The following is a 23,779-nucleotide window of genomic DNA, read 5'->3' as shown; positions in this document are numbered from 1 at the left end:
TGGTGTATTATATTGTTTAATTTTCAGTCCTTTCAATCCTCCTTTGCATTCCTGGTTTAAATAACACTTAATCATGTCATAGTATCATTTTTATACACTGCTAGTTTTATACACTGATATTTTGTTAAGGATTTTTGTGTCTGTGTTCATTGGGGATATGGATCCATAGTTTTGTTTTCTTGTAGTGACTTTGGTTTTGGCATCAGGGTAATGCTGGTCATATAGAATGAATTGAGAAGTGTTCCCTTTTCTATTTTCTGGAAGGGTTTATATAGAGTTGGTTTCCTTCCTCCCCTCCCCTCCCCTCCCCTCCCCTCCTCTCCTCTCCCCTCCTCTTCCCCCTCCCCTCCCCTCCCCCCTCCCCTCCCCACCTCTCCTCCACTTCCTTCCTTCAGATGGTTTTTTTTTTTTTTGGCTGTGTTGGGTTTTTGTTGCTGCATGCGGGTTTTCTCTAGTTGTAGCGAGTGGGGGCTACTCTTCGTTGCAGTGCGCAGGCTTCTCGTTGAGGTGGCTTCTCTTGTTGCGGAGCACGGGCTCTAGGCATGCGGGCTTCAGTAGTTGCAGCACGCGGGCTCAGTAGTTGCGGCACGCAGGCTCAGTAGTTGTGGCTCACGGGCTCTGGAGCACAGGCTCAGTAGTTGTGGCGCACGCGCTTAGTTGCTCCGTGGCATGTGGGATCTTCCTGGACCAGGGATCGAACCTGTGTCCTCTGCATTGGCAGGTGGATTTTTAACCACTGCGCCACCAGGGAAGTCCCCCAGATGTTTTTATTTTTATTTTTTTCTTCCAGTTTTGAGATATAATTGACATGAAACCCTGTATAAGTAAGTCTAAGGAGTACAGCATAATGATTTGACTTACATACATCATGAAATGATTACTACAGTAAGTTTAGAGAACATCCGTCATCTCATACAGATACAAAATTTAAGAAATCAAAAACACTTGTTTCCTTGTGATGAGAACTCTTAGGATTTACTCTCTTACCAACTTTCATACATAACATGAATTATATTTATATAATGTGTGTGAATTATATTTATCATGTTGTGCATTGCATCCCTAGTCCTTATTTATCTCACAACTGGACGTTTGTACCTTTTGACTTCCTTCACCCAATTTCTCCACACACTGCCCCTCGGGCTCCCCCTCAACACACACACCAGCCGCCTCTGGTAACCACAAATCTGATCTAGTTCTATGAGTTTGTTTGTTTATTTTTGAAGTATAATTTGCTACAACACTATGTTCCTGTTACACAACATAGTGATTTAATATTTCTATACATTTCAAAATGATGACCAGGGTAAGTCTCGTTACCATCTGTCACTATACAAAGATATTATGTAATTATTGACTGTATTCCCCAGACTGTACATTTCATACTTAGGACTCATTTTGGCAATTGGAAGTTTGTATCTTTAAAAAAAATTTTTTTTTAATTTATTTTATTGAAGTATAGTTGATTTATGTGTTAATTTCTGCTGTACAGCAAAATGATTCTGCTGTACATATACATATATATTCTTTTTCATATTTTTGCATTATTGTTTATCACAGGATATTGAATATAGTTCCCTGTGCTATACAGTAGGACCTTACTGTTTATCCATTCTCTATATAATAGTTTGCATCTCCTAATCCCAAACCCCCAATCCATCCCTCCCCCATGCCCCTGACCCCTTGACAACCACAAGTCTGTTCTCTGTGTCTGTGAGTCTGTTTCTGTTTTGTAGGTAAGTTCATTTGTGTCATATTTTAGATTCCACATATAAGTGGTAGCATATGGTTTTTTTCTTCTCTTTCTAATTTAGGAAGTTTATATCTCTTAATCTCCCTCACCTATTTCTCTCCTACCCCCACTTCCTCCCCTCTGGCAACCACCTGTTTGTTCTCTGTATCTATGACTCTGTTTCTGTTTTGTTATGTTTGTTCACTTGTTTTGTTTTTTAAGTTTGACATGTAAGTGAAATCATACAGTATTTGTCTTTCTCTGTCTAACTTATTTCACTTAGCATAATACCCCCAGGTCCATTCACGTTGTTGCAAATGGCAAGATTTCATTCTTTTTTATGGCTGAGTAATGTTCCATTATATGTGTGTGTGTGTGTGTGTGTGTGTGTGTGTGTGTGTGTACACACCACATCTTCTTTATCCATTCATCTGTTGATGGGCACTTGGGTTGCTTCCATATCTTGGCAATTGTAAATAATGCTGCAGTGAACATATAGGGGTGCATATATCTTTTCAAATTAGTGTTTTCTTTTTCTTTGGATAAATACCAAGGAGTGGAATTGCGGGATTATATGGTAGTTCTGTTTTTAGTTTTTTGAGGAATCTCCATACTGTTTTCCATAGTGGCTGCACCAATTTATATTCCCACCAACAGTGCACAGGGTTCCTTTTTCTCCACATCCTTGCCAACACTTGTTATTTGTTGTCTTTTGATAATAGCCATTCTGACAGGTGTGAGGTAGTATCTCATTGTGGCTTTGATTTACATTTCCCTGATGTTGAGCATCTTTTCATTTGCCTGTTGGCCATCTATATGTTTTCTTTGGAAAAATGTCTATTCAGATCCTCTGCCCTTTTTTTTTTTTAATCTCTTGTAGTTTATTCTTGGTTTTTTGGGGTCTTTATAGTCCTGCATCTGGTCAGCCTGAGAGGTGTCAACTAGTGTCCATTCAAATGTGTCAAGTGGATAATTTGCCTTTCTGAGTCTTCCAGGGTCCCCAAATCTTGTTAACTCCCTTCCTTTTGTTGACCTGAAACAAATAGACTGTCAGATATTTCTCCAGCAAAATGGGTTTATTCGGGATCAGCAGAGAATTGCAATTCAGGGTCTGCCACCATGGAGCCACGTGCAAGTCCCCAGAGGCACGGGAAGGAGAACTCTTTTATAGAGGACAAAAGGAAGTCGGGAGGGCTGTAGTAGACAGAGTCCATGTCTTTTCATTGGCTGAGTCCTTGCCGGGAAAGAAGAGCAGTCTTTCTTCTTCCCGTTGGGCTCTGCTATTGTTGTAACTTCATCTGTCAAAGTCATCAGAGGCTTTCTACTGGGGCCACTTGGGGCTACTCGAGCACTGTTGTGGGGAAGGCTGCTCTTTGTCTGGTGGAACTTTGTCCTGCCTCTGCCCATTTTTTTTTTTTTAACATCTTTATTGGAGTATAATTGCTTTACAATGGTGTGTTAGTTTCTGCTTTATAACAAAGTGAATCAGCTATACATATACATATATCCCCATATCTCCTCCCATCAAGTTGTTTGTTTTTTTGATGTTGAGCAGTATGAGTTCTTTGTATATTTTGGATATTAACCCCTTATGAGATACATCTTTGCAAATATCTTTTCCCATTCAGTAGGCAGCCTTTTCTTTCTTAAGGTATTATTTCTTTCTTAAATGTTTGGTAGAATTCAACAGTGAAGTCATCCTTAGTGGGAAAATTTTAAACTATTTACTTAGTTTAAAATCATATAGGAATATTCTAGTTATTTATTTTTTATTGAGTGAGCTTTGGTAGTTTGTCTTTTAAGGAAATTTGTCCACTTGATCTAAATTATCAAATTTATTTATATAAATTCATTCATAAAATTTCCTTATTATTCTTTCAATGTCATTAAGCTCTATAGTGATATCTTCTCTTTCATTCAAGATACTGGTGTTTGACGTTGTCTCCAATTTCTGTTTTTTAATCATTCCAGCTAGAAATTCATTAATTTTATTGATCTTCTCAAATAGCCAGCTTTTGGTTTCTCTATTGGTTTTCTGTTTTCTGTTTTATTCATTTGTATTCTCATTTCCCTCCTTCTGCTAGCTTTGGATTTAATATTCTCTCTTTTTTCTAGTTTGAATTTTAGGTCATTGATTTGAGGCCTTTCTTTTTTCTAACATATGTAGCTACTACTAGATTTTTCCTCTGTGCCCAGCCTTAGTTGGACACCATGAATTTTGATATATTGTATTTTCACGTTTTTTGGCTTCAGAGTGTTGTCTAATACCCCTTGTGATTTTTTTCTTTGACTCATGGATTATTTAGAATTGTATTTATTAATTGCTAAATGTTTTGGAAGAGATATATTTCCAGATACATTTCTGTTATTGATCATTTATTTAGTTTTATTTTTTGGACAGTGTACATACTTTGTATGATTTCTGTCATTTTAGTGTGTTTAGATTTGTTTTAATGGCCCAGGATGTGGTCTATCTTGGTGAATGTTCAATGTGTAAAAGAATGCACATCCAATTGTTGTTGGGTGAAGTATTATATAAATGTTAATTACCTCAACTTGTTTGGTGCAGTTTTTGAGGTCTTCTATAGCCTTACTGATTTTTTTGGGGGGGCAGAGAGAGGTCTACTTGTTTTATTAGTTAATGAGAGAGGAGTGTTGAAGTATACAGCTATAAATATGGATTTGCATTAGAGAAATGCAAATCAAAATCACAATGAGGTATCACCTCACACCGGTCAGAATGGCCATCATCAAAAAATGTACAAACAATAAATGCTGGAGAGGGTGTGGAGAAAAGGGAACCCTCCTGCATGTTGGTGGGAGTGTAAATTGATACAGCCACTATGGAGAACAGTATGGAGGTTACTTAAAAAACTAAAAGTAGAACTACCATATGACCCAGCAGTCCCACTACTGGGCATATACCCTGAGAAAACCATCATTCAAAAAGAGTCATGTACCACAATGTTCACTGCAGCACTATTTACAATAGCCAGGACATGGAAGCCACCTAAGTGTCCATCGACAGATGAATGGATAAAGAAGATGTGGCACATATATACAGTAGAATATTACTCAGCCATAAAAAGAAACGAAATTGAGTTATTTGTAGTGAGGTAGATGGACCTAGAGTCTGTCCTACAGAGTGAAGTGAGTCAGAAAGAGAAAAACAAATACCATATGCTAACGCATATATATGGAATCTAAGAAAACAGTACTGCTGAACCTAGTGGCAGGGCAGGAATAAAGGCAGACATAGAGAACGGACTTGAGGACATGGGGGCAGGGAAGGGTAAGCTGGGACGAAGTGAGAGAGTAGCATTGACATATATACACTACCAAATGCAAAACAGATGGCTAGTGGGAAGCTGCTGCATAGCACAGGGAGATCAACTTGATGCTTTGTGACGACCTAGAGATGTGGGATAGGGAGGTGGGAGGGAGGCTCAAGAGAGAGGGGATATGGGGATATATGTATACATATAGCTGATTCACTTTGTTGTACAGCAGAAACTAACACAGCATTGTAAAGTAATTATACTCCAATGAAGAAGTGAAAAAAAAAATCATATGAACCTATAAAAAAAAAGTATGGATTTGGTATTTCTTCTTGTATTTCTATTAAGTTTGCTTTCACATTTTGAAACTCTATTATTAGGGACGTATGCATTTAGGATTGTTATGTCTTCTTGATCATTTGACTCTATCATTATGAAATTCTCCTCTTTGTCTCTTGTTTTATTTCTTGTTTTGAAGTCCACTTTGACGTTAATATAGTCACTCTAGCTTTCTTTTGATTATGTTATGGCACATCTTTTTTCCATCCTTTTACTGTTAGATGGTTTAGTCTTTTTATTTATTTATTTAAAGATTTATTTATTTATTTATTTTTGGCTGCGTTGGGTCTTTGTTGCTGTGTGTGTGCTTTCTCTAGTTGTGGCGAGGGGCGCTACTCTTTGTTGCAGTGCATGGGCTTCTCATTGTGGTGGCTTCTCTTGTTGCAGAGCACAGGCTCTAGGCACACGGGCTTCAGTAGTTGTGGCTTGCGGGCTCAGTAGTTGTGGCTCACAGGCTCTAGAGCACAGGCTCAGTAGTTGTGGCACACAAGCTTAGTTGCTCCGCGGCATGTGGGATCTTCCCAGATCTGGGATCGAACCAGTGTACTCTACATTGGCAGGTGGATTCTTAACCACTGCGCCACCAGGGAAGTCCCAAGTCTTTATATTTAAAGGTTTTTGTGTGTTTTTTAATACAGAATCTGTTGAATTTTGCTTTTATCTAATCTAATCTGCCAGTCTTTTCCTTTTAATTTGAGCTTTTATGCCTTTTCCAATTAATGTAATTACTGATGAGGTTGGATTTAAACCTACTGTATTGCTATTTGTTTTATATTAATCCCACTGTTCTTTTAAATTATCTTTTCCTATTTTTGATAGGATTAATTTTTGGTTTCCATTTTTTCTCCATTATTACATATTCATTATAAAAAATGTCTTAGTGATTGCTTGAGAGTTAGTAATATACATCTTTACTGTAGCAAAGTCTCTATTCAAATAATATTTTACCATTTCAAATATAGTATAAACTGTATACTTTCATTCCTCCCTCCCAACCTTTGTGCTATTTCTGTTACACCTTTTACTTGAACATATGTTACAAACCTCACAATATGTTATTATTTTTGCTTTATAGCCATTTATCTTTTAAGTAGATTTAAACATTTTAAATGTTTTACATTTAATGTCTTTTACATTACCCTCATTTTTACCATATGTGGCACTCTTCATTTCTTAGTGTAGATTCATATTTCCATTTGTGTCATATTTGTTCTCTCTGAAGAATTTCTTTTAACATTTCTCGTAGTACATATCTGATGGAAATGAATTATCTCAGCTTTTGTTCATCTGAAAAAGCCTTTATTTCACCTTCTTTTGAAATATGTTTTCTCTGGCTTTAGAATATTAGATTGACTTTTTTTTTTTCTTTCAGAACTTTAGAGATGTTGTTCTGTAGTGGTTTAGCCTGGATAGTTTCTGCAAAGAAGTTGCTAGTCTGTTTTTTCTGTATTTTTTTTTTTTTTCTCATATAGATTTTATTCTAGCCTCCCTCAGTGGCAGTACTCCTTTGCCTGGGACTGTGAGCGGGAGGGTATTCGTTCTGTCTCTGCCCCAGCTCTAGACTATTAGTTGTTACTTGGTGGAAACTTGAGGCAGTCAGCCTCCCCCAGAGACATGAGATATTTGCCTGGGCCCTAGAGCAGGACATCATTCTTTCTTAGTGATCAGTTTTTTTCAGTGTGTTTTCTGGTGTGTGTTATATAGCAGTACATTAACACATGTAATTTAGAAATTAATGTGTGTATGTAGGGGGTGTATTATGTTCAACAGTTTTACTGATCAGAGTGTATAGTCAGAATTGTTTGGAAGCTGCTGCTTTAGAGGGTCAGAACTAAGAACTCTGACAGATTTGAAGTGGAATTTGCCACTTGCTATTTGATTTCATGACAACACAATTTGGATGGTTCACTTTATTTTAGTGGGTAATCTCATTTATAAGTTTAGAATGTCTTACAATGCACATTTTATTTAAAATATTATTTAAATATTAAATAAAAATTTAAAAACATTAATTAGATTTATATGCTTAAAAGGTGAAGCAGTCTTTGTGAACTCTTTTGTATTTTAAAATCCTTTCTTTTTTATAAATGAAAATCTCATTTTTTTTTAGGACTGTGAGGACATGGGAAGTTGAAAATCCAAAGAAGCAAAAAAGTGTGTTTAAACCACGGACAATGCAGGGTAAAAAAGTAATTCCCACCACTTGTACATATAGTAGAGATGGAAACCTCATAGCAGCTGCCTGCCAGAATGGAAGCATACAGATCTGGGACCGAAATTTGACTGTAAGTTAAGGACGTTTAAGTCCTCTTTTCTTAGAAGAAAACCACCTTACAAAGCCAAACATCATGTTAAAATATTATGAAGGTCAATTTCCTGAGTTTAGCTCTAATTTAAACTTCAGTGTTAGTTGATAAAACATTGGGACTTTTGCAGTAAACAGCATTTTAGCAAACATTCCAGCTCAGTATTTTCCAATGCATATTAGATTTTGTTTTTAAAATAAACTAAATCTTTTGGTATAAAATTTAAAAAGCATAATGCAGTTTATTATATGACATCTCAGTATACTTGATTTTGAAAGCGAAGGATTTGACAGTAATATAAAACAAGACTAAGCAGAGCACTAGAAAATACCCTTTAAAAGATTTGAGAAAACCATGAAATAGCAAGGACAATCCATCAGTTGTTATGCAATTATTTCTTTAGTAATTTAAATAATATTTTGTTTTGACATTCTGTGACATTCCATTTGAATAGGTTTCAGATTTTTTTTCTTTTCAGTTTTTGGTCATTATTAGAATAAATAAACTTTGGAATTGGAAGGGATCATAGAATTCTGTAACCACAGAAATAATGAATAAGATAATGAATAGCCTTTGGCTAATTTTGTGAATTACCAATAAGCTTTGAAAAGGGTTTTGCTGTATGCATAGATGGTAAAACAAGAATTGTTAAGTGGAATGATTCTAGATCACCAAAGTTAAAATGAAAATCTACACTAATGTCATAATACAAATTGGTTATCTTATTTTTTTTATAATTTTTAAAAAAAATTTATTTTATTTACTTATTTTTGACTGCATTGAATCTTCCTTGCTGTGCACAGGCTTTCTCTAGTTGCGGCGAGCGAGGGCTTCTTTTCGTTGCGGTGCGCGGGCTTCTCATTGCGGTGGCTTCTCTTGTTGCGGAGCATGGGCTCTAGGTGCACGGGCTTCAGTAGTTGTGGCGCGTGGGCTCAGCAGTTGTGGCTCACGGGCTCTAGAGCACAGGCTCAGTAGTTGTGGCGCACAGGCTTAGTTGCTCCACGGCACGTGGGATCTTCCTGGATCAGGGCTCGAACCTGTGTCCCCTGCATTAGCAGGTGGATTCTTTTTTTTTTTTTTTTTTAATTTTAATTAATTAATTTATGGCTGCGTTGGGTCTTCGTTTCTGTGCAAGGGCTTTTTCTAGTTGTGGCAAACGGGGGCCACTCTTCATCGCGGTGCGCAGGCCTCTCACTATCGTGGCCTCTCTTGTTGCGGAGCACAGGCTCCAGACGCGCAGGCTCAGTAGTTGTGGCTCACGGGCCTAGTTGCTCCGCGGCATGTGGGATCTTCCCAGACCAGGGCTCGAACCCGTGTCCCCTGCATTGGCAGGCAGGTTCTCAACCACTGCACCACCAGGGAAGCCCATGCAGGCGGATTCTTAACCACTGAGCCACCAGGGAAGCCCCAGTTATCTTATTTTAATAAAAGGTGATGGTCAAATTATTAATTTAATAAATATTAAGTACGTACTATATGCAGGCACTATTCTGGGCACTGCAAATACTGTAGATTATCCAAAATTTCTGCCTTCATAGAGTTTACATTCTTGTTCTTTTTAACAATTATAAAAATAATTTTCTTTCAAATAAAATTGCCTATCAAATACTTACATTTTGAAAGGGGCCCCAGGAAACATAGTTGTCTTTTCAGGCAGATGAGTTAAAGTCAGTTTTCTTGGAATAAGGTAAAAAATAGTGATAGGAAAAAGGAGTCCATGTTAAGATTGCTGGAAATATCTTTGGCATTTTCTGTTTGTCAGATCTTTTTATTTCTGTTTTCATCTCCACTATAAACCACATAATGCTTCATAACAGCTCAGAGATTTAAAAAATCCTTTGAATTGTAAACTGAGTTTTAACAAAGCAATAAATTTTTTAGTTCCTAGCTTTCATCGTCTCTGGGTGCTGTTGATTTAAACATAGAAATTCTAAAACATGAAGTTTTCTTATCTAGCTTTAATAGTGATGTGTTTGGTATATATATATATATTTACGTATATATATGCCTTTTCTTAGAAACCATATATTTTCATAAAGTTCAGTATAGTTTTTAGAGATGGGCCTTGCACATCTCTTGAAATAACTAGTATATCTCCTATTTCCCATTTTGTAGAAACCAAAGCTATTTGAATGCCAGTTCCCCCCTGCACCCAAAATCTTTTAAGCCATTCTTCTAATCACAGACTTTGATTTTGTTTATTTAATAATACATGAATGTAAAGCTAATTATACCACATCCTATTCATCATATTTCATTCATATTTTTAAACTTGCATGTGTGTGTGTGTCACCTGAAGACAAATCAAATTGAGAGGAAAAAACTTGCTAGCAGGAAACGCAGTTGGATTAAAAAACAGCTTAAAAAATGTTCTTAACTATTACTTTAGCAACAGTAAGTCATCTACAGGGAAACACTAAAGTTGAGATAAGAAACCCTAATAACAATGTTTTTTTCCACACAGTAGCCAAAGAATTACATGGCAAATAATGATTAATACATATGTTTTGTGACAATTAAGTAAAGCTATCACAATTGCCATGTTTAGTCATAGAATTTTCATTAGACCAATTGAACTTCAGCAAATTAAATGAAATGTATTTCTTTTCTTAGAAGTAAAGTGTCTATCAGTGATAAATTCCTGTGTTCTCAAGACCTACCTTTATTCTAGAATTATGCTGGCTAGTATAGTAGCCACTAGCCACATCTGACTATTTCAATTTAAAATAATTAAAATAAAATATAATTAAAATTTCAGTTCCTCGGTCGTACTAGCTACTTATTGGACAACACAGATAGAGAACATTCTCATTGTTGCAGAGAGTTCTGTTGGACATTGCTGCTCAAGAGGAGTGTTTGTTTGCCCAGCATCCCTCTCAGTCCTATGATGCTGGGCTGTCTTTAAATTTGAGAGGAAGCCCAATTCAGAGGAGCTTCTATAGGTCTGCGCTGCCTTCCTGCTCCCTCACTCCCCATTCAACAGCACTTATGTGAGCAACAGCGAGGAGGCCAGTGCTTGGTTGGGGTAAAGTGAGGGAGGTGCAGAATATGGGGAGATGACGTTGGAGAGGTAACAGCATGCCCCCTGACTCAGGGCCTTTGCATATGCGGAACCCTTCAGCCTCCAACATTCTTCTCTTAGGTGTTCACATGGCTTTTCCCCCCTCACCTCTTGCAGTACTTTGCTCAGATTTTCGCTTCTCAGCAAGGCCTTCCCTGACTCCACACTATGTACAATTGCAACCTTCACCCCACCGGTGGCACTCTCTATTCCTCTTATTTTCTTCCATAGGGCTGATCATCTCCTGACATACTATACTATATATTTTACTTGTTTATTGAGATTGTCAGTTTATTTCTAAGAAGTCATTAAAAAATAGTAGCATAAAGTACTGTCCTTGTTATATGAAAGCATAACGAGATAGAGATATGAGAGAGAGAGAGGGAGGGAGGGAGATAACTGATGTTATTTTTCATGTATCCTCAATGATGTAGAAACACATAATCTGTGTTAACATAGATGGATTTTTAAAAACTGTTTTCATGTCTCTCTCACGTATAATTTCTGGCTTTTAAAATATTCCAGCTTGTATAGTCTTATGAATACCCAATGACTTCTTCTGTTCAAATAAAAACACCTACCAAATTCTTTGGACATATTTTGCTCAAAGCAGCATTAGTGCTCTTTAATATCTACCAGGAGTCTACAATATGCTAGACTCTTTACTAAAAGAATATGCTGTACTTCCCTGTACTGCAGTCACTCTTTGTAGACTTAAGATTTTGGCAGGAAAATGAGGACCCATCATCTTCATGGAGTTTTGCTTTCCCTAGATCCAGGTGATGGGAGGGAATAATATTTGAAGTCTGATTTGGCAATAGGATACTACCAGCAACTTGACCCGCTCTCCACCTGACTGCCTCCTGCTGCTCCTTTGGCCTGCAACCCCAGCCCAGATTAGGAACATGACCACACGCTACAACCCCTTACCAGGAAAGCCTCAAGCCTGGGAGACACTGCAGAGACATTTCTCTAGCTCGGAGGTTGATCAGTGCCCACATTCTCTCAGCCATGCTAGAGAATGGTTGGTATGGTTCAGAGAAAGCTGGGGCAAGAACTAGTAATCACACCAGGAGATAAGCTTCTGGGCAAATAAGCCCCTGGTGAATAAGAGAACAGGTATGAAGGAGAAAGAATACAGAAAATGAAATCACCAGTAGTAGCTTGCATCCAGTGTTCCACAAATCTTTAAATGTCTCCAGTCACCTTCAGATAACCCAAGTTAAGATTAGGTTGATTTATGGCCTTCTACATCTTTCCCTTTATTTGTGTGTGTGTGTGTGTGTGTATATATATATATATATACACACACACACACACACACACACACACACACACACACACACATATATATATACATATACGCACAGACACAGAGTAAAATGTTTTGTTTTTATAATGGAGAATTTACAATTTGCTTTTTTTATTTGAGACTGTAACATGGACAGCCTTGTAATAATAGATATAGTTCTAATTGGCTTTTTTCAAAATTTCTTTATTTAAATGGAATCATAATTTTACAAACATGAAATATACACTCTTCAAAAAATTATTATTACTATTACTGTTTTAGTAATTGCCTCTACTCTTATCCTATCTGTAACTCATGATGCTTGTAAATTACCTGGTATGTATCTTTCTGTACTTTTCTCCATAGCTCTATGTGTGTCCATATATCTAGCTATCTACCTAGATCAGGAACATTTCACCTGGTGGTAGTTTTGAGAACCTACCGTCTCACCGAGAATGAGACAAATGACAAAAAGGTGTCTTTTCCCTTCTTTTTTGCAAAGACCAATCGCACGTAACAATAATTCACAGCTTTCACCCAGTATTACTTGTTTAAGTTAAAGCAGTGAAATATTGACTACTGGGGGGAGAGAAGTACATTATAGAGGAAAAAATGATATTTTTAAACAATTTTTAAAAATCAAGTGATGTATAAAATGGTTCTGATATCTTCCTTTGAGGAAAAAAATGGTGTGTCTCTGTAAAAAATATAAAGAGTCATGTTAAAAATTCGAATATAGATTTCTGTCTTTTCATTAGGCCTAATACTTGGAGTTTAGAAAATATATATGGATAGCTAAAAGTCTACCACACAGTTCTATAGCACATTTTTTTGTAAATGACACCTGAGACGTACAATTATACTGTACATTACTTGGGGCTTTCATTCCATCAGTCCTGAGTTTCCTAAGCTCTCTACACACTCGTTTTTCTTATTCATGAAATGAGGGCATGATCCCCACCTTGTCTGGTTATTTTGAGGATTATATTTGGTAATATATTTAAAGCACCCAGAACAGGACTGGCACATAGCAGGTTTTAATAACTGTTGGTCTTCTTCCTCTTTTCTTTTTAGCTCCTAGGCGATTTACAGTTTTTATAGAATGGTGAAGTTAGATCTCAGGATGCTATTTAATTATGGCTGTGAAAGTGTCATGAATTTGAATGTGACAGATGCTTTGGAGACTAAAAGTATGACTTAGGAAGATAAGAATGTAGATCCCTGCTAGAGCCAGTCATTCAATGTATGGAAATACAACCATCGTCAATAAAGAAGATCTTTATATATCCATTGGTTAGTGTGCCTCAGTAGATATGAATTATAATTATTTTTAAAATAAACATTCAAGAGAAAACATATGCATACAACTTTAATTCTATAGAGTTTTTAACATGTGTGTTTTTCAAAGCTCATTTTTCAAAAAAATATGTCATTGATTCAAAACACAAATAAACCATCAAAACTGTGTGAAATTACTTGCAGGCCCTGAAGTTAAGTTCTAATTTGTCAATTATTTTAATGAAAGCTTTGAAGTTTTACTTATAATGCTCTTGTAAAATGTCACATATTTTTGGAAGCAACATTTGTAAAAATGGGAATATACTGGTTTCGAAAAAATCAGGTTAAAAGTTTTTCTTTTAAATGTAGATGATTGTTATCCTTGTATTTTTTTGTTTGTTTTGGCCCTGCCGCAAGGCATGTGGGATCTTAGTTCCCTGACCAGGGATTAAACCCATGCCCCCTGCATTGGAAGCATGGAGTCTTAACCCCTGGACTGCCAGGGAAGTCCCTGTTATCCTTGTTTTTTGAGGGCAGGAAAAATAATTGAATTTAAGACTTCCAGTTAAATATGGTAAGTTAAACACATTCATTCAGTTCTGTTCCCTCCTGAAACCCCACTAAAATGACGGAAAAGGCATTTTTAAAGCATAAATCCATATAGACAAAGAGAATTAGAGAGGAGATGACAGCAGAATAGAGAAGTCAAGACACTTTTGGAAGCTAGAAACCAGGTAATTGACTTAAAGTATTTTAAGTACTTTACATGTAATATTTTATTTAATCCTTACAAGAATCCTATGATAGAAGTAGTTACTATCATTATTTTACAGATGAGGAAACCTAGACAAAAAGAAGTTGTGTTGCCTACCCAAAATTACAGTTAGTAAGTGGCAGAACTGGGATCCAGTCCTAGGCAGTCTGGTGCAAGCGCTTACACAAGGCATCAGCAAACTGTGGCCCATGTGCCAAATCTAGCCCACCACCTGTTTTTGTATGACCTGCAAGCTAAGAATGGTTTTTACATTTTTAAATGATTCTATTGTTTTCCTGTGGTTGCTGTAACAAATTTGCCAAAAACTTAGTGGCTAAAAAAACACAGACTTCTTATACTTATGTAGGTTAAAAGTCTCATTGAACTAAATATCAAGGTGTTGGCAGGACTGTTTTCTCCTTTGGAGGCTTCAGGGGAGAATCCATTTCCTTGCCCTTTCCAGTTTCTAGAAGCTGCCCACGTTCCTTGGCTTATAGCCCCCTTCCTCCATCTTCAAGGCCAGCAACAGTGAGTTGAGTCCTTTTCACTTGGCAAAACCATGACCTTCTCTTCCGCTTCTGCCTTCCACTTTTAAAGACCCTTGTGCTTACATTGTGTCTACTCGAATAATTGCCCTATTTTAAGATCAGTTGATTATCAATGTTAATTCAATTTGAAATCTTAATTCCCCTTTGCCAGGTAAGGTAACATATTCATAGGTTCCAGGGATTAGGAGGTTAGAAATCTTTGGGGGGCATTACTCTGCCTACCACAATGGTTTATAAAAAAATCAAAATAAGAAAAAATATTTCATGACACATGAAAATGATGTGAAATTCAAATTTCAGTGTCCATGATGAAGTTTAATTAGAACACCCTTGCTCATTCATTTTTGTATTATCTATGGCTGCTTTTGCACTACAGTAGCAGAGTTGAGTAGTTACAACAGACTATATGGCCCTCAAAGCCTAAAATATTTTACTGTCTGGCCCTTTACAGAAGAAGATTTTGACCCCTGACATAGTGTTTCTAATCAGCTTTTTAGTACCTTACTCTTATATATTAATGAACAGACAAGGATCACCAGATATTTGAAGAAATCCCCTAACAAGAAATACAGAGACTAAAGCAATCTCAGAGGGGAGAGAGAGAGACAATGTAGGAAACAGAAAAATATTTCAAGAAAAAAATTCTATATTTAATATTCTCAGAGAGGAAAGAGAATATTGCAGACACGAAACTAAAGCAGAATACTACAAACATTTTTTGAACACTTAGAGTTCAAGAAAGAGCTCTTGGAAAATAAATAGGTGATACTTGGGGGAAAATCCATGAGAGTATTGAAAGAAATAGTCAAGGAAATCTCCTGGAAAATAGCATAAAGCACAGTGAGAAAGAAAAGATAGACTTAAGGGTCAATTCAGGGCCCAATATTTGACCAGAAAGTTTTAGAAAGAGAAAATGTAGAGGAGAGAGGATACAATTAGGTAAGAAATAATTACTACAGCCCTTCTCCCACTGCCCCCCCCCATTACCCCCAAAAGTCTCAGAACTGAAAAGATTTTTTTTCCAGGTAGGAATTGCTCATCAAGTGCTCAGCACAGTGAATGAAACCATATGTCATGAAATGTCAGGACACCAGGGTTATAGAGAAGATCCTAAAACTCTCAGAGAGAGAGAGAAAAATAGGAAACATGTAATAGAAGGATGTTGGGGCCATCTAATTTAGGATGTTGGTAAGACAGTTGGTCAAGATGTGTGAGATCATGGACTCCTAGCTCAATAGGGAAGGAAGTGAAGAACAGGAGGGGCTGATATGTGGAGGGAAAGTAGAGAGATCACATCATTCACTCCACAAAAGTTACTGAGCACCTTCTCTCGTCCAAGTACTATTCTAGGTCCTGGGGATACCACAGTGAACAAAACAGAGACCCCATCCAGTTTGCTTTCAAAGGCCCTGAAGGAGCTGGAAAATTGGTATTTTGAGGATTTATCAGAAAACATGGTACAATCTCTTTTAGTGTTTTTAAGGATTTTTTTAAAAAGGCTTTCTAAGCACCAAATTCAGCTGTCTTTTTACAGTCTCTGTTCTCCTTATTGACAGTATCACTCTTTGAAACAACCTTTTCTCCTGCCAACTTCCCTCTTGCCCTCTGAACTCCAGGTAACGAGGCAATCTTGACACGTGTGACAATCACTACCTTCTTGTCCTTATTATTCTTAGCCTCCTTCACTGGCTGTGTTTCCCACTGTCTCCATACTAGAGTAAAAGGACATCATCTTTCCTAGTCTCCTGTCAAGCAGATGAACTATTTTAAGCTCAGTTATCATTACTTGCAGTGACTGCTGACTGAATCTGTGGCTCTTAATTCCATCCTACACGTTCTCCTACACTCCGGAGGCGCATTCACTTGCCTGTGAAAGAACCCCACCAGGATGTTAAGCTCAAAATACCAGGACACAACTCCTCATCTCCTTTAGAACTCACTCTTCCTTTTGACTTTGCTAGTTTTCTTAATTTATATTTCCATTTAGAACTTCAGAATATTCTCTATCTCCTATAAATTCTATGTTTTAGTGTCCCTCACATCTGCCCCCTCAGTTTCATCTCTTTTGCCTTCACTCTACTTCCGACTTTCATCACCTCTCACCTCTGTTGTTGGTTATCCTTTCCATTCTCTGTCCATCCTTTCTGTTTTACTCAGCCCCAATTTAAATCACGTTCAATACAATAATCACTGCTTCGGTGCTTACCACATTGAGGATAGTTCACATTTCTGCAGACTGACACCTACAGCCTTTCAGTTTGTGTTTAACCTGTCTTTGAGTATCTCCCGCAACTTTCTCCATAAATAGAAAAACTTCTTTTTAAAATCAGATTAGGTTATACTCTGTTCTCTCCTCATCGTCCTCTACTTTACTACTTTACGTGCCTGTCTCTATACTGACCACTCTGCCCTGTGTGTCTCTCCTGCAAGCCCCCCACTACTGGAGGAGATCTCACCCAGTGAAGAAGGCAAATCAGATGCCATTCTCTTCATGATGCTGTTGCACAGTCGTGATGCTGTATTTATGGCCTAGAAGATTATGTATCTAGGAGTGTGAATCCTGAAGACATTCAAATAACAGAATTAGGTCAAATGTTTTAAAAAAATTAATCTTCCACTTAAAAATCTCATCTTTTTAATAACATAGTTGCCGTAGTTTAACCCATGGTGATGGTGAATTTCCCCAGGCTGCAGAAATGTCCAGTTATTGACCTAACATTGCCTCACGCTATTGAATAGGGAATGGGTAATTCAAATAGTGAAATAAAGCAAGATTCTGGTGTCTGCCTGTCTCTTCAACCTCATCTTCTACCATTCTCCTTCATGCTCAGGAAACTCCAAGCTAGCTGGCCTCTTTCTGTTCTTCAAGTATTGTTAGGCCTTGTCTACCTTGTAGCCTTTGTGCTTGTTATCCTTGCTGCCTATAGGCCTTTGCCATAGTTATCGGCCTGAGTGTGGCGGCTAACCTCTCATTCTGGCCTCTGGTGAAATGTCATCTCAAAGAGCCATCAAGCAATGTAGTAGCTGAGAATATAGATTAAGAAGACTGGTTCTAGAGCCAGACTAGACTACTGACTAGAGTAGTACTACTCTACTGGCTTTCTCCTGCTCCTGTTTCTCTGTCCCATTACTTTGTTTTATTGTCATTATAGCACTTAACACTGTGTAATTACTTTGTTTCATTTTTCATTTGCCTTCTCATTCATTTTGTCTCCCCCTAAGCTTCATAAGGTCAGGGACTTTTTGTCTTATTTGCTATTTCCCCGTGCATAAGAACATGGCATAGAGTATGTGCTTCCAGTTAATGTTTGTTGAATAAATAGGTGAATGGATGCTATCAGAGCATCATAGGTTTTATCTAGGATTAATCTCGTTTTTCGGTTGCTGTTATTCTTGTTTTCAAATTTTAAAATTACTGTTAATCGAGCTTCATTGTTATCAAATGAATGTGTTGTTATAGGTTATTTGATTTAGCCTTCAGTATGGAACGATGCTTATTTGCATCAATAGTATTTTTAGCCTATTGTTTTCTAATAAGTAGATTTTAAAGTGTATGATACTAATAATAGCTAATATTTATGGAACACTTACTTTGTGCCAGCTGCTGTTTTAAGTGCTTTATATATATGTTAATTCATTTGACCCTGAGGACAACACTGTGAAGTAAGTACTACCATTAACCAAATATTTTAGATGAGAAAACTAAAGCACCACAGAGAAAGGTTTAACAACTTGTCAAGGTCATGCAGCTAGTAAGTTGTGGACCCAGGCAGTCTGCACTAGAACCTTTACTCCTAATTGCTGTGTTGCACTGCTTTATGGTTCAAAAATGAATGATCCTGATGGAGATATTCTAAAACTAGATTGTGGTGATGGTTGCACAACTCTGTAAATTTACTAAAAATTGTTGAATTGCACACTTAAAATGGGTGAATTTTATGGTATTAAGTTATGCTTTGATAAAGCTGTTTAAAAAGTAAATGATCCTTACTCTTATTGTTAAAATGGATTATAATCTTTTCAAAACTGTATCTACAGTAGAACTTTAAACCCTGTGTTCTCTTGCCACTGGAAATGGGAGTAGATGAAGTAGGTAAACTTTTATCCTTCCAAAGTTGACTAAGGACAAAAAAGTTTGTGTGTCACTGTCATGTGCTCTTTGCAGGCAAGGATTTTTTTCTTCCTTTCCCTTGGATTCACTGGGATGCAAAGCATATATAGGTATTTGTTGAATTAACTTTCAACGGTTTAATTTATCTGCACCCTAGGTATTTAAATTGTATCCAAAAGATCCTTGCTTTCATACTCTAATTTTGAAATACAGACCTTGTGCAGTATCCTGAAAAAGGCAAAACTTATGCACTATCTCAATGCATAGACATTAACATATAGAAGGAAAAAATGTAACCGATGAAAATAATGTGCGAAAAAATTCTTAGGTTTAGATACTGATCAAAGTTGCTTAGGGAAGCCTGAAGGAAAATTAAAATTGAGTTAACATAGAATTTACTTACAAAGATTTGCAAGTATTTTTAAAGCATTTTAACTTGTGAGTAAAAACAGAAGAATCTTCCCCTGAATGTGATAGAAGAAAACTTACATGAATATTTATGGATGTGTGTTGATATTTAGGGGAAAAAAAGGAAATCAGTCATGAACCAAAAACCTCCAGTTTAAAATATAAGACTGCTGTTACTGAGTCAAATGTATACACATCATAACTAAGCAGTTAGTATAATCTTATATTTTCATTATATTGAATAAATAGACCAGAGGGGCTATGTAGATTCAAGAGAGTGATGTAATTTTTGTCACTACTTGGTAACTTGTAGGTAGCCAGAATAGTAAAGTGAAAGTAATTATGAAATGTCTGAAAAAAGGTAAGACAATTTTATCTGCATTTTTGTAATCATGATTGGAGACAGTCATTTTGTAACTGTTTTTAATTTTGTTAGACATGTATCCAAAACATAGCTCATAATTTCCTCTGAAAACTTGGTCCCAGGAACCTCTTTAATTGCCCCCAAAGAAAGTTTATTTTGGTTAGTTTTTTTCTGATTTAAAAAAGTAATCCATATTTATTCATAAATATATTCATCTGAAGTAGAAAAGCATAAGAAGAAAATAAGTCACCTGTAACTATACTAATCAGAGGTGAACATTTCTAGATTCTTTTCTATACTCACATATAAGGTGTGTGTGTGCCTTGCATATGTGTTTGTTTCAGTATGTAGGGGTTTTTGGTAGCCCTAATAATTAATACTCCCTTCTCCCTACATGGGTTCTAAACAAATTAATAAATAAGACTAATCACTAAAGCATGACAGATGAAGGCCAGAATCCACCTTTGTTACAGATGGTAGAGGAGGATGAAAGCCAAAAGTCCCAGCTGACTAACTGCTGAATTGGGTAGATTTGCCCAGCCAGGCTGGCCCCAGGAAGACTCAGGGCATGGAGATGCAGAGGATAATTACCCACTAAGGGCAGCTTGCACCCAGGAAGGAAAAGGAGAGAGCTGAGCCAAGCACTCTCAGTGAATTCTTCCCACATTCGAGTCAGATTAATAAACTGCCTTCCTTTCTAGGGAAGAGTGAATGAGAAGTGGGGAGAGGTTGGGGTGAGAGGATATCAGGTCAAGTAGGGCCTTGGAGGCTCTGTAAAGGAGTTTGAACACACTCTTGTGAGGGTAATGAGAAGCCATTAGACAGACTTTAGGAGAAGAATGACATCATCTAAATTATATTTTTCAAGGAATCACTCTGCATGCAGTTATTCTCTGCACAGGGAATAACTACAGGGGGAGAAAGGTGGAGGCAAGGAGACTGGTTGGGGGTTGGCTGGTGCAGACATCCAGGTCATTTCTTGGACGAGGGTGGTAGTGGTGGAGGTGATGTTCGGTTTCTGAAGATTTTTTGAAACTAGAATTGACAAATGGGTAAAATTTAATGTAAAGGTAATTTTTTCACAGTATTTTACATGATGCCTTTTTAAATAGCTGTACACTGGTGTAATATAGATGATTTGGAAAATGATTCCATAAAACACATTTGATCATTTCCTTTCATGGTGCCTGATTTTCTAATGAGTAGGCTCTTTGAGAGTTGAGAATTTGGATTTCATGAAAACCTGCCTTGATTTTGTGTTATTTTAGTTAATTTTGAACAGCTAATTTTACTTTTATTATTATTTCATATCAATTGGCAATATGGAGTAAATGCTCCCTAATTCTTAAAAGAAAAAAACAGAAGATTTTTAGTGTTTTCTGTAGCACAAGCAGAGCCCTTTGCAGTTGTCTAGATAGGGCTGCTATGTCATCTAAAATGGTCAGACTCTCTGTAGGGTGACTATACTCTCTAGAAAGCCTATATAAGGGATGCCTCTCTCTAGGAGAGATAATTCCTGAGCCATGTTTCTCAGCTACAGGACAGCTCTGATTTATTTTGTAAGCTGACGAGGCCAAACATTACTGTTTTAACCATTATAAACAAGATAGTAAATGTTAAATGTTCACTCAATAGAGCCACTAGTAGTGCTTTTATATACAGAAAATAGTGTCTGAGCCAAAAATGCAAAACAGTTCTCTGGTCTACATGCGTTCTCTTTTAACTTACTCTTTGATTCATTGCAACTGGAGAAGTGATGTAACCAGTGATGATTTGAGCTCCAAAACTCTCGGTGCTACAGTGATTCTTCCTGTTTTGTTTTATTTTGTTTTTGCCGTCTTCTTTCTTCTATTAATTACCCAAGCCTTACCGCATTTCTTAAAACTTCTCAGAAACTTTAATTTTTATAATGTGAGACCCAAATTAAAGAGCATTGCAAGATTCTGTTAAACCTCAGCAATTCAGAATATTTTAAATATTTACCAGTTTTGTTCCATATCAGAGTTTTTGTGGCTTTCAGCTCTATCCTACAAAGTAATGCAAGGATCAAATCTTAATTCAGAAGTATTTTTAAAGTTATTGCTCAAATTTATTTATAGTTCGTTTATAAAGAATTATTCTCACTCTAAACTGTCTGATAAAGAATTTGACTTTTTGCTGTAAACATTTTACCCTGGGTAGAAAACACAGATGCTCATGGGACAGGTGGTCAGGAAGCCAGTTGCTGTGTACATCATGTGGTAACCCTGTTTTATTCTGAAAAATAGTTTTTATACTCTCTCAATTGGAAAATATAATAGAGAAAGGACTTACTTGTCTTGTAAAGCTGTGTACTTTTTATCCACAGTAAATTACATTTTACATTGTGACCCACTACACATGTATCTTTGCACAGACTGACATACACACACAACTGAAATAGTTTACCATAACAGTTCGTAATCTTGCAGTGTACAGTGCACTCTGATGTTTTTTCATTCCATTTGATTTCATTTTTAAAAAGTACTGATCATAATCTATTAAATTGATTTTATGACCCACTAATGAGTTAGAATCCAGAGTTTGCCAAACACTTCTAAATCATGTCCCCAGTATAATTTGATCTTCACAGGTGAGGTAGGCAAGGCTAATATCCTTTAGAAACATAATTAAAGCCTGCACTTAAAAAACAGAAGCTTTGACTGAAGAAGAAGAAATGGTTTGGGACATTGAGTGACCAGAGGTCATAGTAAACACAGTAGGCACTTGAATGGTGAGGGAGAGGAAGGGGAGCTGTAGAGATCTAGATCAGGAGGCACATGGATGCAAAAGATGCTTTTCCCTGCCTTGGCATTTTTGCTTAAGCCCCTGAAGACATCGGGCATGCCACCAGAAATCACCTGTGGTTGGAACGTACTCAGTTGCTGGTGTCTCAAAAGGCTGCCAGAATTAGTTTGCAGGGCTCTACCTCTCAGATTCCTGTAGTTCATCCCCAGAAATCCCATCCATACTAATCCAGTCTAGTTTCTCTAGTTAAGTCTATTTCCCTAACTTCACCTGTTTGCATGCTACTCTCATAATTCTTTCCTTGTCTATACAGCACCTTATTGTTTACTTAGTTAAAAATTGATTTATTTTAAAATTATAAATACTTTTTAAATTGAGGTAAAATTCACATAACATACAATTAACTATTTTAAAATGCACAGTTCAGTGGTATTTAGTGGTTTCACAGTGCTGTGCAACCACCAGCTCTCTCTAGTTTCAAAACTTTTTCATCGCCCCGTAAAAACACTCTGCGCATTAAGTGATCACTCATCATTCATTGAAGGAAATAATTCATTCTGTACTATATTTATGCTTTAATTACTGAGATAGTGAATCAAGATTATAGACATGGTATAAAATTAAAACATTTTGCTAAGTTTAAATGGCCATAGCTAAAATAGAATTCTTTGTCATTGACTAGATCTCGTAGCCAGAGGACATTTTGCTGTTTTATTTTTAAACTGAGGAAGATTTGCCTATAAACCATTTAGTAGCAGAGCAAACTTTCCAAGTGCTCTGAGTTAAAACATATGGAGGTACTGAAGATACTTGCATGAGGCTTGAATGTTTTCCCACACATAAAATGTGTATCTCAAAGAGGGGAAGATATTTTAGACATTTCACTAAAATACTAGTTTAAAATTATAGCAAAATACATGGTAGTTATTTTTATATTGATAAATTAAGCATGCTTTTGTTTAATAAGATATGATAAGCCAAAAAATAAAAAATTCTCTGCTCTATTCCTAAATCCACATTCTTAGAGAAAGTGACCCTCCTGTATAAATCTGAAACTGATACAGTGGTGTGTGTTTGTGTGTGTGTGTGTGTGTGTGAGAGAGAGAGAGAGAGAGAGAGAGATTTTGGTAGCAATTGCGTGTTTGTATGGGGTTTCCCCATTTACAAAGATACACTTGGACCAAATACTTCTGTTTTATCTTATAGGAGAGTATTTTTTTAATATTTTGAAAACCAATACATATTCTGTGTTTTTCAATTAGCTAAGAATATTTGCTAAACTTTACTTTCTGTACTCTCTGTGTTACAGAAACAGTGGATAGATTGAATATGCTGTTTAAAGAGAATCTCTAGCCTTATCCCACACAGTAGCTTGCCATGCCCCTCTTGGTGGCATTGGAGTGGGGTGATCTTGAGAGGGAGCCCTATTTTTTCTCTTTCAGTAAATGGCTGTAAGCAAGAGAAATGTACGATCAGACTTAAGTTTTTGAAGAATCTCTTTATTGTCTCTACAGAAGATAAATTGGAGGAAATTAAGGCAAGA

General features: G+C 36.7%; 1 protein-coding gene and 1 long non-coding RNA gene across 3 annotated transcripts in view; both read left to right on the top strand.

Annotated features, from left to right (window-relative positions):
* Window positions 1–23,779, top strand: part of LOC309656913 — a 542,283-nt gene that overhangs the window by 185,870 nt on the left and 332,634 nt on the right. The gene's annotated exons all lie outside the window — the stretch shown is intronic.
* Window positions 1–23,779, top strand: part of WDR70 (WD repeat domain 70) — a 302,933-nt gene that overhangs the window by 182,900 nt on the left and 96,254 nt on the right. For both annotated transcript variants that reach the window (XM_082453730.1, XM_082453729.1), the window contains exon 10: window positions 7,460–7,634. In XM_082453730.1, the coding sequence (XP_082309856.1) occupies window positions 7,460–7,634 (175 nt within the window). The remainder of the gene's footprint in view (window positions 1–7,459; window positions 7,635–23,779) is intronic.

The sequence above is a fragment of the Balaenoptera physalus genome, assembly GCF_965194825.1.
Source record: "Balaenoptera physalus genome assembly, chromosome: 3".
NCBI lineage: Eukaryota > Metazoa > Chordata > Mammalia > Artiodactyla > Balaenopteridae > Balaenoptera > Balaenoptera physalus.
Note: the sequence above shows the minus strand (reverse complement) of the source record. Positions and strands in the feature narration are given on the sequence as shown.